At 45.0% G+C, this 14,606-nt stretch overlaps 1 protein-coding gene across 1 annotated transcript; it reads left to right on the top strand.

The window, feature by feature from the left end:
• Positions 1-200: 200 nt before the first annotated feature.
• Positions 201-7,131, top strand: LOC308439299 (CD209 antigen-like protein C; the record flags this gene model as incomplete). Its single annotated transcript, XM_080941027.1, has 8 exons — positions 201-294; positions 396-482; positions 1,484-1,605; positions 2,080-2,128; positions 2,255-2,341; positions 2,958-3,109; positions 3,788-3,897; positions 6,981-7,131. 8 exons carry the CDS (start codon positions 201-203, stop codon positions 7,129-7,131), a joined length of 852 nt encoding a protein of 283 aa, XP_080797153.1.
• Between the last annotated feature and the right edge of the window lie 7,475 nt (positions 7,132-14,606).

The following is a 14,606-nucleotide window of genomic DNA, read 5'->3' as shown; positions in this document are numbered from 1 at the left end:
CAGATCGGAGAGGACCATGTTTCTGGGAACAGTAGAACCTTTCCATGCCCATCCATTCCAGGAATGCTGGTTGTGTGAAATGGTGTGTCAGAGGCTCTACCACTTCCCTCTGTCATCTTCCTTAGACATCTTACAGTTCCTTGTTTTGCTTCCTGACTCAGAATAAATTCAAGGAGTGAGCAACGGTGGGTGTCGAATAGATGCCATTGTCCTTAGCAGCCTCTGGCACCGGGGGACAGCAGGGAAAGATGAGTGACTTTGAGGAAAGCAGAATACAGCATCTGGGCTCCCTGGGTAAGACTGGGCTTGGATTCTAGGGACTTGGAGAGGGGTTTCAGTGAAGCCAGCGTGTGTCTCTGTTTGCCAATCATCGGGCTGACATTCTGTCTATTCAGATGAGGAACATCTGATAACCAGCGGCACCAGATACTCCCTCAGAGCCTTCAGATTTCAATCACCCTATGTCCTCAAGAAAGCTGCAGGTAAAAGGATTGGGGAAGGGCAGGTTTCCTCGGTTGTCTCTGTCCTGGAGAGGGGTAAGGGTAAGATAAAAGCCTGGGTCTAGAAGAGCGAGGAAAGAAAAGGATGGAGACTAGACCTCTGGGTCTTCTGAAGGATGGAGGCAAGGGCCTGGATCCTTGGTCCTGTGACTGGAGGCTGAGGACAGCACTAACGTCTTAAGGAAGAGAACACTGGGGGGCGCTGTGGAGTTGGGGGCTGAAATCTGGACTCCACTGTTCAATGCAGGAAACTGATGACAGGCTCTTGGATCCTTAGGATATGTACTCTGAGAGCTAGACTCCTGGGTCCTATAGAAGTAGATGCTACAGTTAGACTCCTCATCTCTACTAAGCAGAGATTATGTGTTTATATTCCTGGCATTCTTAAGTAGGAGTTGAGTGCTTAGAGTTCTGGGTCCTTGGGTGGCCACATCTGGGAGACTGAACTCCTGGGTCTTAGAGAGACAGAGGTTCAAAACAGGCCCTGAAATAGTCAAGGATGAAAAGCTGGGCTCTTAAGTTCTAAGGTGATTGAGTCTAGAAGGACTGAACTGTATTCTGGAGATGTTCATCCTCCTGGACTATGGAAAGGTGGACTATGAGGCTCTGGACTCCTGGGTCTTGGGGTGATGAAGGTTAAAAACCTAGAGTGGTCAAGTCCTGGGTTCTGAAGAAGAACATGCTAAGATGTTCCTCAGAGATTGTGGAAAGGAATGTAAGTACTAGGGTTTGAGAGACATAGACATTGGGATTTTGTAATCTTGGGTCTCAAGAAGAATAAAGAAATAAAGACTGGGCTATAAAATTATGGAATTGTTAAGTCAGGAAAGAATCTTGAGTCGTAGAAAAATGAAGGTTGGAATACAAGCAAAAATGGGCCCCAGGGAAGTGGGAGCTGTAGCTCTGAAAAGAGGATGCTGGTGTCTGTGGATCACATAGGTCAGAGACACTGCTGTGATAAACTTTCACCTTCTCTTCTGCAGGGCAACTGTGCCATGGTCTTGGCCCCTTGGTGCTGCAGCTGTTCTTCCTCACACTCAGTGCTATTCTCCTGCTGGCTGTCCTTGTCAAAGGTCAGGCAGGTCTGAGGGTTGGGGGCTCCCTGGTAAGATCCTTCAGCTGGGTACCAAGGCTCATGAGAGAGATAGTCTAAAGGTTAGGAACTTTGAGAACATTCTTAGGGCCCTCCCCACCACTGCTGGTATAGAGGAGGGTCCTGGCTCTTCTTGCCTTGACCATTCAGTTTTCTCTGAGTATCAGATTTCTTCATCTTCAAGAGGTATTGAACCAGCATCTAGATAGATGGCTCACTGGATAATCATTTGTCAAAGAAACATGAGGACCTGAGTTTGGATCCCAAAACGTATGTGAAGCAGGAGTTGGTAGGCATGTTTCTGTAACCCTAGCTATTGAGACATGGGCTGCAGAGACAAGAGAATCCTGGAAGCTTGCAGGCCGGCTAGTCTGGCATATACAATGGTGGACAAGAAACTCTATATCAAACACAGTGAAAGGTGAGGACTGACACCTAAAGCCACCTATCCCTTGACTCCTCCAGTATGCGACAGCCCACTCATAGTCACAAACATACGTGTGTATGCACACCCACCTACAGTTTTTGAAAAGAGGTACTAAACATAATATTTGGGTTTTTTTTTTTTTTTTTTTTTTTTTTTAGTGCCCCTGGTGGGCAAGTTCAGGCCATTGCATACAAAAAGATGTTTAATAAGTACAAATTTATTTTCTTGTCACAGTCTCTAATGTTGCCTACTCCCAGGAACAAGAACGGGCAAAGAAGGAGAAGGTGTACCAAGACATAAACCATCTGAAGCCTCAAATACGTGAGTGACTAGGAAGCAAGAGCCCTAGGGACCCAGCGGAAAATCTCTGTGTTACATGGGTTGGCTTCAGCTACTACCCAGCTCTGAGCCTCCACTTTTTCTCATTCGATTTGTTCACTTTATGTAAATGTAACAATGGGGGGGGTGGCAGGATTGATCAGCAGTTACAACTACTTGCGATCCAGCCTTAAGATCTAAGTTAGCTTCCTGTGACTCCCAAGATGCAAGGGGAGAACCTACTCTCTCAAGTTATTATGTGACCTCCACATATGTGTTATGGTATGGGCATAACCACACACACACACACACACACACTAATTAATTAATTAATTAGTTAATAAAAGTTGCTATTCGTAGAGAACTGTGCATGTGATTGACACTCAACCAAACTGCAAAGATCTGTTTGGAACTCTAAGCTCACACTTCTTCCATTCTTAAGGAGATGGGACAAGACTTCTGGATGCTTGTGGGATGAGGTACCCCCTCAGGGAGTAGAGAAAGCAATGACCTCCTGGCATGCCATGTCTCAGGAACCACTGCTGGGGTTGAGGACTGGCCAGGCACAGAAATATGGGTATCCAAGTACATGACCATCTTGATCCACCTCTCCCAACAGACCACCTGTGCCGCCCCTGCCCCTGGGACTGGACACTCTTCCAAGGGAACTGTTATTTCTTCTCCAAGTTCCAACAGAACTGGAATGACTCTGTCACTGCCTGCAGAGAACTGGGTGCTCAACTAGTGGTCATCAAAAGTGATGATGAGCAGGTACAGCTGGAGGGGTCCCAACTGTTCTGGGTCGTATACCTGGTCATAGGCATCCAAGGAGACACAGTCTGCTAGTTGGGTTGTGGGTGAGCGCTACTTGCTCCACATAAAAAGAGAAGAGTAGAAATAAAAAACTTCCAAGTTCCACCCCCCCCCCACCGTTATATGGCATATGAACATGAGTCAGTGCCTTAGGTTAACACAAAAATGTAAATGGTTTCCGTCGGCACACTGGAGAGCACTGAATGACTTTCTTTATTCTTTTTAAGTCCAATATCTAGCATTTGTCCATTTCCCTTATGTAAATGTTGACATCCTGAAATTCAAGTTACCAATGGGACATCCCTTAGTGCAGAACTCAAAGGAGGTCCAGGGTATGGTCAAAAATGAAAAACTGGTACAATCTGGCTTGAGCATTTGTACCCAGTGGTGAATTGATCCATCCGGCCATACTCAGCACTCCTCATAAGGCAGACAGACAGGTAATATGAACATGTGTCATGAGAGGAGGTTCCGAGCAAACAGGATATAGATGTAGAAGCCATGAGACCTTGTGATACCCTGGAAAGCTGAATATCAGACTGCAAGCAGAACTTCCTGCTAAGAGTTAGGGCAAAAGAGCAATAGATGGAGTACAAGGTACATAGCCTCCTCCTGACGGCTTCTCTGCCCCTCCAGAGCTTCCTGCAACAGACTTCTAAAGAGAAAGGCTATGCCTGGATGGGCCTGTCAGACCTGAAGCATGAAGGCATATGGCACTGGGTGGATGGCTCACATCTGCTGTTCAGGTAGATCCAGGGGAGAGGGAGCAGCCTTCGGCGTTGGGTGGTGTGTTACTTCTGTTGCTGTGATAAAGATGACTTAAGGAAGACGTTATTCACCTGGTTCACAGATCCAGAGGACATAGTTCTTCATGGTGGGAATGGCCTGGCAGCAGAAGCTGAGGTAGTGGGTCACATGGCAACAGCAGCCAGGAAGCAGAAAGGAAACAAGTGTGCCAGGCTATAAAGATTAAGGTCCACCACAGTGGTCTGCTTTCTCCAGGGTCTAAAGGTTCCACAGCCTTCTCAAATGGTACCAGCTAGGAACCAGATATTCAAACACAGAGTTTATAGAAAACATACCACACTCAAACCACAATAGGTGGCATTAGCAAATGCTGGCTAGAGTTCTTCCTTAGATGTGTCTCCATACCCCAGCCTTCTAGGCATAAAAGACATTTACCCAGGGAGGAAGGAGCTCTTCATAACCACATGCTGATAAGATGCCAAGTGCAGGGAAATCCACAGTCAGAGATGGAGGCGGGATCTGCAGCCTACAGGAGTCATTCAAATGTGGTGTATTAACATAAAATCTATGTGATAGTTTATTCTGATAGTTTAGCTAATAAAAATCAATGTAAGGAATTTGGCTCACAGTTTTAGGGTACAATCCATGATGGCAAAGGCATGCTGGCAAGAGCTTTACCCTGTGTCCGTAGTCAGAAAGCACAGGAAGAAAAATGAATGCTTTAAAAACAAACAAGCAGAATGAAACAGACCCAGCCTACTTCCTCTGTTGTATGTGTGTGTATACATGTGGGGTGTTCACATATGTGGGAATGGGAGCATGTGCACATGTGTGGGGTGGGTGCATATGTATATGTGTGGTGGTGGATTCATGTGTACATGTATAGGATGGGTGCATGTGTACGTGTGTGTATTGGTGGCATGTGTACATGTATAGGGTGGGTGCATGTGTACATGTGTGGCCTGGGTGCATGTTTACATGTGTGGGGGTGGGTGCATGTGTACATGTTTGGGGGTGAGTGCATGTGTATATTGTGGAGTGGGTGCATGAGTACATGTGTGGAAATGACTGCATGTGTACATGTGTCATGTGTGGCCTGGGTGGGTGTGTACATGTGTGGGAGCGGGTGCAAGTGCACATGTGTGGCCTGGGTGGGTGTGTACATGTGTGGGGGCGAATGCATGTATACATGTGTGGAGTTGCTGTATGTGCACATGTGTGAGCATAGGTGCAGAAGCCAACCTCTATTATCTTTGCAGATCATATTCTACCTTATAGTTTGAGACAGACTTTCTCATGGACCCTGGAGTTTGCTATTGAGATAGGCTGGCTGACCCGCAAGCTCAGGGGACCTCCTGTCTCTGTACCTCACCCTGCAACGCTGGGGTCGCAAGCACACAACTGCCAGATGGATGTGGAGATCCAAACAGGTCCTCACACCTATGCAGCGAGCACTTCATCTGTTTCACGATCTTTCCAGATCTTTACTTTATTCTTCTTATAAACTGAGACCCCAGCCCAAGGAAAAGCGCTGTCAGCATTAAGGCTGGATCTTCTTACCTCTATAACCCAATCAGAAGCTCTCTCACAGACTGGGCAGACACTTGTCTCCTAGGTGAGTCTAGATTCCATCAAGTTGACAATTAGTAGAAACCATCACTGTGAGTAAATTTTCTTGTTGCCATGGAAGCATTACGTGCTATACTCACAGATCCCAAGTGCAGGAACAGACATCATGTCATAGGCATCACAGAAGGATGGTCTTGTCAAAAGCTGTGAGGTCGGGGTAGGGGTTGAAGGTGAGAACTCTTGTTCTGGTGCCCATGGGAACGAATAACTAAAGCTGTATTCCAGGCTTAGGACTGACCAGTATGGAGTATCCATGGTGTTCTGGGGTGTAGATGCTATTCTTGACATTTGGCCCTGGATAGGAATATAGTGGCTAAAAGTACAAAACCTTGGGAACGAAGGTGGTTAAGTCTGTGGAATCTGAGTCAGTTGGTTATATTTGAAGAAGGTACCCTCAGTAAGATGACCTCCTCCAATCATGGAAGATTACAAGGATCCTGAGCCAAGGTCATAGGGCTTGGGTACCTCATCAACTCCAGAGCAGGTGACATCAGCTGTCACATGTGAAGGGTAGGTGCGAAAGCATGCCATTTCAATGATAGAAACATGGTTGAGGGGGTGGGTAATGGCTGAGTTGGTAAATTGCTTGTCATGATTGTGTTCCAGTTTCATTTCTGTTACTATCTTAAAATACCCTGGTTAGAAGCAAGTTATGGGAGAAAAGGGTTTAGCTCAGCTTTTATACTTCCAGGTTGCAAACTGGCACTGTGGGAAAGTTGAGGCTCCAGGAACTGTGAGGCGGTGATATCACAGCCACAGTCAAGAACAAAGAGCAATGGCTGCCTCCGTGCTCACTCACTCACAGGATTTCTCCACTCTCCCACAATTCAGGGCCCCTTGCCTAGGCAGTGGTGCTGTTCAGGCTTTCCCACGTCATTTACCGTAGCTAAGAAAATCCTCCACAGACACACCCACGGGCCAACTCAACATGGACAATCTCTAAGGCTGTCTTTCCAGGTGACTCTAAGTGGTGTTGACAGTGAAAACTAACCCTCACAAGGGGCAAGCATGAGGAACTGAGTCCATTTCCTGAGCCCACGTAAGAAAGCCGAGTGTTTTGGCATGTGCTTTTAATCTCAGCCCTGGGAAGGCAGAAACCGTGGATCTGGTGTTCACTAGATAGTCAGCGTAGTAAACTACAGTTAATTGGCACTTTTAGTTCCAGGAAGTTAGAGTTCATGAGCATCATGTCAGGGAGCACGGTAGCAGAAAAGCAGGCAAAGGGCAGAAGTGGCTGAGAGTTCACATCTTAATCCACAGGCACAAGACAGAGAGCTAGCGAGAACTATGTGGCCTATTAAAACTGCAAAGCCCACCCCCTGTAACACACCTCCTCCAATAATTCCACACCTCCTAGTCCTTCCCAAACAGTTGCACCTACTGGGACCAAACATTCAAATATATGAGCCTATGGGAGCCACTGGCATTCAAACCACCACAATTGGTTTTGCAGTTTCATGAAATATTGGAACCAAGGAGAGCCCAACAATGAACAGGAAGAAGACTGTGCAGAATTCAGAAACGATGGCTGGAATGATGTCCCGTGTACAGTTGCAAGATACTGGATCTGCAAGAAATCTGCTATGCCCTGCGCTGGAAAATGATGTGTCATCTTTCTGTAACACCTGCTGCCAAAATGACCCTGCAGGGTGACTGAACTTGGCCTAAAATCCGTGTCTGCCAATTCCTTCCTCTGTGAACATGAAGATCTTAACTGTAGCTGTTTCCTCATTTGTCCTCTCTCTCTCTCGTGTGTGTGTGTGTGTGTGTGTGTGTGTGTGTGTGTGTGTGTGTATGTGTGTGTTAAAAAGCCAGCCTCAGGTGCCTTCCTTGGTGTCTATCTTGTATTTTGCATTTTTACCTTAGCTAGGAATGACTGACCAGCACACCACAGGAATCCTCCTGTCTCTGACTCCTCAGCACTTGGCTTGCCACCATGCTACACCTTTTAAAATGAGGTCTGAGTCACACAACGGAGCTTAAGAGACAGTGATGGTGGCACTACTGTGTAGCAGGAGGGATCTCCTGAAATAGGGTGCTGTTGGACTTCTAGGTAGGGGCCTTTTAAAGGACCTATGGCGGAAGCTGGAGAGGGACATAAGGAGAGGGTGAGCTAGTCAGTCCAGATGGCCCACCCACGAGGCATTGGGCATCTCTGAGTCTCAGATATGTCCTCACAGTTTACAGACAAGGGTGAAGAACAGGAAAGAACTAGGACACAGAATTCCCTTCTGTCATTCCTGGCCCCAGCAAGGACATTCTGGAAACTGTTATATATTGTGGGTCTATCATACTTTTTTTCTTATTCATCCCTAAATAATATTCCAATGTGGGCTGGACCGACCCCACCCCCACCCTTGTGCATGCACATATGTAGCACACATGTAACAGATATGCAGTTTGGTCTTCATGAGGATGTCCTAACAACTGGAACATGGCATTGGAGGTGGGGGTCCCTGACTCTGTTGCCTGCTTGGAACATGGCATTGGAGGTGGGGGTCCCTGACTCTGTTGCCTGCTTGGAACATGGCATTGGAGGTGGGGGTCCCTGACTCTGTTGCCTGCTTGGAACATGGCATTGGAGGTGGGGGTCCCTGACTCTGTTGCCTGCTTGGAACATGGCATTGGAGGTGGGGGTCCCTGACTCTGTTGCCTGCTTGGAACATGGCATTGGAGGTGGGGGTCCCTGACTCTGTTGCCTGCTTGTGGATCCTGTTCTCCTAGCTGGACTATCATATCTGGCCACAGAGGGAAAGGATGTGTTCAGTCTTGCAGTGACTAGATGTGCCAGGGAGAGTGGGTACCCAGGAGGGTCTTCCACTTTTCAGAGGAGAAGGAGAGGGGACATAGAGGGAAGGAATGTGTGAAGGGGATGATGGGAGGAGAGGGGCGCAATTGGGATGTAAAATGAACAAATTAATTAATTAATGGGGAAAATATTCTGTTGTATGTGCGATGGTTATGTTTGGTTGTCAGCTAACAGGATCTCCAGGCAATTAAGCGGGAGGCCTATGGAGCACATCCACAATGATTTTTTTTTTTTAAGTAAGAGGATTCTGATCTGTGTGTGAGTGAACAGGCATAGGTATGCTCTCTGTTCCGGTCTATGACCAGTTGTTTCAAGTTCCTACAGTAATGGACTATAACATGAAATCACAAGCTAAATAGACTCTGTCTCCCTAAACTGTTGTTGTTGGAGTAATTTATCACAGCAATAGGAAACTTAATGAATGTCCAACATCTTTTATGAACCTGGAGCTTGTTATAGAAAATGAGCTGGCCAGCCAGACTGCCCCAGGGATCCTCCTGTCTCTGCCTTCCCAGGTCTTGAATTATAACATGCACTAGCATGCCTGGCTTTTCACATGAGTTCTGAGGATTAGACTTGGCTCCTCGCGCTCACATGGCGAACACTTTCCCAGCGAAGCAATGTCCTAGCCTGAGAATTTACAGAGTTCATGATGTGTAAGCGTTTTCTCCCATCTGTGAGTTTCTCTTTATTCTTCTTCCTGATTTCAAGGAGAATGCTGGTAACAGTTTTGAAATATGAATGAGGCTCTCTATGGTTTCTGTGTGTGCATGTGAGGGGTGATGTAGGTGTAACTATACCTGCATGTGTGCACATGCATATGTTCGTGCACATGTATATGAGACCAGAAGAAAAAGTCGTGTGTCCAGAGTCTCCTGAATGAGTGAACAGCTCTTTTCAGCTAGGTTGGCATCCAAGGATGCCCAACAACTCTGCTGCCTGAAGTCTCGCCCCAGCCCTGATATAACAGTGCCCACACCCTGTCACCTAGTCAACTTCAACCGTCAGTGGGTTATAAAAAGGGCAGGAGGAGATAAAATTGAGAGGAAAATAAGACTTCTGGAAGGGTAGGCAGGAGGGATAGAAGTATGAATAAGGTGTAAGAAATTACCAAAGAACAAGTGAAAGACTGGTTGTTGGCTCAGGGTGTATGTTTGTGGAGAAATATAACCTTGCACCTCAGTCAGAGCATCAAGCTTTGCCTCCTTGGTCACTCAGGTGCCTGGATTCTGAACAAGGGCAGAATAAGGATGGCAGTCTGGGGTAGGGGGTGCAGCAAGATGGGTATGTGGTGTGGCATCCACGGCACACTAAAAACAGCAGCAATAATGCAGTAGTAATGGTGACGACAGAGAACGGCAGTAAGCTCGGAACACTGCCCTGTGACTCTTAGTCACCCCAGGAAAGGCAACAGTGCTGGGTCAGAGAAACAATTCCACTCAAGTCTAGCTCAGCAGACCCATGACTTTGTTGGAGTTACTTATAAAAACGAATGGCTCAAAAGCAACTTGCATTTTATTTTCATTTAAATTAACATACTAGGTATTAGATATCACACTGGAATTTTCTAATAAAGCATTTTACTGGATTTTCCTTTCCAGGGGAGCCGACTCCCTCTTCTGACCTCCCTGTGCACCAGACGGCTCTCCCTCATCTAAACTCTACATTGTGTGATTTAATGTCTCCTATACAAATCTATTGGTAAATGCATCAAGCACTTGGAGTTTCTTCTACATCATTCCCACCTGTTAAAGGCATTCACCATCTTTTATAAAGCCTCAATTTAAAATTGTGTGCCATAGGGAACTAACTGAATACTCAGTCTCCTCCTGTTTTATCACCAAACTGACTCTGGGGCTAGAACCACAGTCCTAGTGTAACCAGAAGGAAGAGCTCTGTTAGAGACATTAGAAAAGTTTTAAAATCCATCAGCTATTCCAAAATACCCAGAGCTCTAGGGCTTCTTTTCTGTTGGCTACACTTTCCCTTAGCGGTTCCACCATGCTTCAAACCATTCTTGGCTTATTAGCATAGTAGCAGAACCCTTCTTTCAAGTAGGCACATAACCCCCTCTCTTTCTTGTCAGTTGGTAGAGTTGGCCCTTTTACGGGGTTGGAAGGCTGTATTCAATATATATATATTCTACAAGGGCCACTTATTATTTGGATTCATATTTCACAGGGAATCTGGGCACCTCCGTCTTCTGATTTCTTTGTAGTATACTTTAGCAAACTCTAAATCAATTTAACAGATCTGTTTATGGTTCGATTTAAGCACAGAGGATACAGTTAAAGGAGAGAAGAGTAAGATTGCTTCTCATACAGAGACATCCATGAAAACAAAAAGGTGTACATTTAATTTTTATCACAATTCTTACATGACTCAGTTTCTCCAAATAGCTAAAGCTTAACAAAGTTAACAAAAACATAAATGAGTCAACATGCAACCTTGTCAGTCTATATCCACAGGAATATCTTGTCAATTTTTAGCATTAAGTATATTATCTTTGCATGTGATACATTCAGACCTACTCTGACTTGGCTTCACACTCTTATGGTTTTGTCCCCATCTTTCTTTATCAAATGTATCCCCTCTACAATAGCTTAACACTTTGACTAGGTAAATATATGTCTGGCCATGTGCCAGAGACTCTGTTTTATGTTATAAACTCACTTTTATATATTTTTTAACTTTCTTATGGCCCCATGGGCCTGAGAGAGAAATTTACATCTCAGCGAGATGTTTATTGATATCAACAATGTTGAGTGGGAGGACATTCTTCATAAACACAAAGGATCAAACTGGACTATTCAGAGACCCGAACTTGTGAAATTACAGTTTTAGATAGAAATGACTAAGTGTTAATCCCACCAGGCAAGAAAACCTACCACAACAACTTTTGAGCCAAGTTTAAAGCAAGCTTTATTAAATTCCGGCCGGAAAGTTGTACCCAGGCTAGATACATACCTGGGGTTGCCAGAGAATGACCACAAACTACATTAGCCAGGTGCTTATAAAGGCAAACCCACAAGGCTATATATATCCAGCCTTATCCAGTCAAGGGCAAGCATACATCCTAATGTACTTTCTGCCTCCATAATTCCCACCTACATGTCACCAAAGGCATCTGGTGCAGTTTGGTCACCCAAACTTGCTTAGGGAAGAAGAAATATGGAGCTTGTTATATTATACAAACAGCAGCTTCCAGCCCCTCAGGAAGTATCTGACCTTGGGCAAGGAGCTATTTTTCTATTACAGATCTCTTAGGCACAGTAATTAAAACTTAAAACATAATTTTGGCTCTCACATAAGGTGATGTCTTATCCGGAATCCATTTTGTATCTACCTAGATACTCCCCAGGCTGCTACTTACAACAGTCATGCCTACTTTGGCAACACACCTAGGATTTCCATAACCTTGACCACGGTCCAGATGGATTAGCCAAAGCGATATATGCTTATACAAACTAAACATAAACCAAAATACCAGAAAAGGTTATAAATCAAAATTAATTGTCATTCTGTGTCTGAAATTGTTGGGGTTTAGCAGCTGGAAGAGTACGTTGGTGGATGGGGTCTCAGAGATCACACCACACGGCAGATCTCACACAAGAGACTTGCTGGGGGTGAGGTGAAGGCCATCTTTGAGTGGGGACAAGAGACAGCAAGCAGAGAGACGGACAGAGAGCGGTTCATAATGGGGACTTTTTAAAGGGATGTAACACATTCACATAGGAAAAAAACAATGCTCATGGAAGCAATAGAAGAGTTGTCCAGTTTGGAGGTTAGTGACAAGACGGGACTAAAGGTGGGCTAGGTGGCCCTTGATTTACCAACAGAAATAACTACAGTGTTCTGTTGAATGTTGCAAAGTTACTCTGATTCTCATCTAACATTGCTGCAATTTTAGGTTTTGGCTCTAAAACAAACAAAACAAAACAAACAAACAAACAAAAAACAAAAACAAAAAAACTACCTACTGAGCGTTGACACCAAAAGATTCTGAGAAATGACCCTCCTCTCGTTCTCCAGCCAAAATGAAAGACGCATTCAGTTTTTTTGTTATTGTTGTTTTGGATTTCGTTTGTTTGTGTGAGACAAACATATCCTGCTAGGCTCATGTACTCTCTGGGTTTTGTTTGTTTGTTTGTATTGATTTTTATTTATTCTCTTTACATCCTAATATCAGCCCCCATTTCTCCTCTCAGTACCCTCTCACACAGAGTCACCTTCCACTTTCCCTTCCTCTTCTCTTCTGAGAAAAAGGAGGCCCCCTGGGAATTATCCTCTCTACCCCTACCACCACCCCCAACACATCAAGTCACTTCTGGAGTAAATAAACCTCTCCCACCGAAGCCAGACAAGGGGCCCTGGTTAGGGGAAGGATTTCACAGGGAGTCAACAGACCAACAGACGCAGGGACAACTCCCAACCCTTCCTCTTAATTGGCTTGATCAGTGTGTTGCTTATATCTATCTCACAAGGATTATTTCAAGGTAAAAAATCATTTTTTAGCTTGAAAACATCCAGCCATCTTAATCTTTACATATAACTCTCCTTGATCAAGCAATTCAAATTTTTTAAATATCACAAAAGACACAATGACAACAAATTTGCCATCCATTGTGAGAGTTTTTTTTTTTCCTAAAAGGGAGGCAGTGTTGGACAGAAGCTCAGACCTAGGTCACAGATGGTGCAGACTTCATGGTGAAAATGAGTTCACATTCTAGTTTATCTGGCTCAACCCAGCTAAATAGATTCTCTCAAAGAAAATTCATCCTAATCACCCTGCACAGTGGGGTCTCCACAACAGACAGAGTCCCTGACAAACAGGCCTGCCTCACAGCTTACAACACACTTTCTTTCATTGTTTTCCTAATGGCAAACCTGACTGTCAGCTTTCCTAGGAAAGCCCATACCCACCTCTTAGCTTTACTAAAAAGCTCTCTTAGGGCTTGTTCAGAGCCCCCTTTCACCCTATGGGGTGGAGCCTTGGTTGATGCCTGGAGTTCTTTGCCCTACCCCATCCTGCAAGGGCCTACTTCAGTTTTTCTCTTTGGAAGAGTCTGGACTGGTGATCAGCAGTTGGGAGGGTCCAGAGGGTTCTTCAGAGGAAACACCCTTTTCCCAGACTCCTTCTCCCTGATCAGCTGAGCAGCCTTCCCAGTTAGGAATTACTCTGCACTTTTGACAGAAGAGGCCCTTTAATGATGCTTGTCCAGCTGCGGCTAATGCTCAAAGAGAAGAATCTTGCTAACTCATACACACAGCATAGACACATGCATTCCACACACATTATCATCCTTAAATCTCTTCCAGGTCCCAGCCCAAGGTTATGCTTTGAACATCTTAAACAAAGAGACAAGAGACTGCAAGTCTGTACTTAGACCAATAGGAGATTTACAAAGCAGAGGTAATGTAAAACGTATTTTAAGTATATCCGTGTTATTTTTTTCCAAGCCGTTGTTACCTGGAATCATCTTGCCCACCCAACAGAACTACATTTGTCCGAAGAAGAAAGCAAGGGGCTCTCTGGCAGGTCAAGACTTAACACTGATTGTCACTTTGTACTGCTTTCTTGTGTTGTCATAGAGATGTTAGTAAAGAGGATGGGCCTCATGCTGTTGTAGATCACTGCTATCTCCTTTGTCCTGAGAATGGAGTCAAATAGCCATTATAGCACAGTGAACAAAAGTTTTATATCTGAGAATGAGGAGTTTAGCTTCTCTCTAACAGGCCATGTCACCCAGCTTATGTTTTGAAGTAGGGGTCTCTCGGTGAACCCAGAACTATCAGTTTGACTAGGTAAGTAGATCAATGAGCTCCTGTGATCATCCTGTCTCTACTTCTCACAGCGCTCAAGTTACGGGTGAGTATTGCCACGCCTGGCTTTTTACCTGGGTGCTGGGATTTGAACTCCGGTCCTCACGCTTGTACAGCAGACACTTTACCCAGTGAACCACCTTGCCAGCTTGTTTTTTGGTTTTGTTTTGTTTTGTTTTGTTTTGTTTGTTTTTCTTTAAAATTCTACAATTCTGATATAGCTAGGGAACTTTTCATTTCCTCCTTGGAACTACTTGATTCTCCCAAAAGCAGATTAGCCATGTTCAATTCTCAGGTTCGCTGTGAACCAGTTGCCTGGTCTGCACATGCAGTTTCTCAGCTACCACCAGTGCAACGAGGTGTTCGGAGGAACGACTCCACCCAGCAGTAAGAAGTCCTGACAACCGCAGATACTCGATCGAAAGGTGCATGAGAACAGCAAAGCGA

This window comes from Micromys minutus (assembly GCF_963924665.1).
Source record: "Micromys minutus genome assembly, chromosome: 29".
Lineage (NCBI taxonomy): Eukaryota > Metazoa > Chordata > Mammalia > Rodentia > Muridae > Micromys > Micromys minutus.
This window is presented reverse-complemented; position numbering and strand designations above follow the sequence as displayed.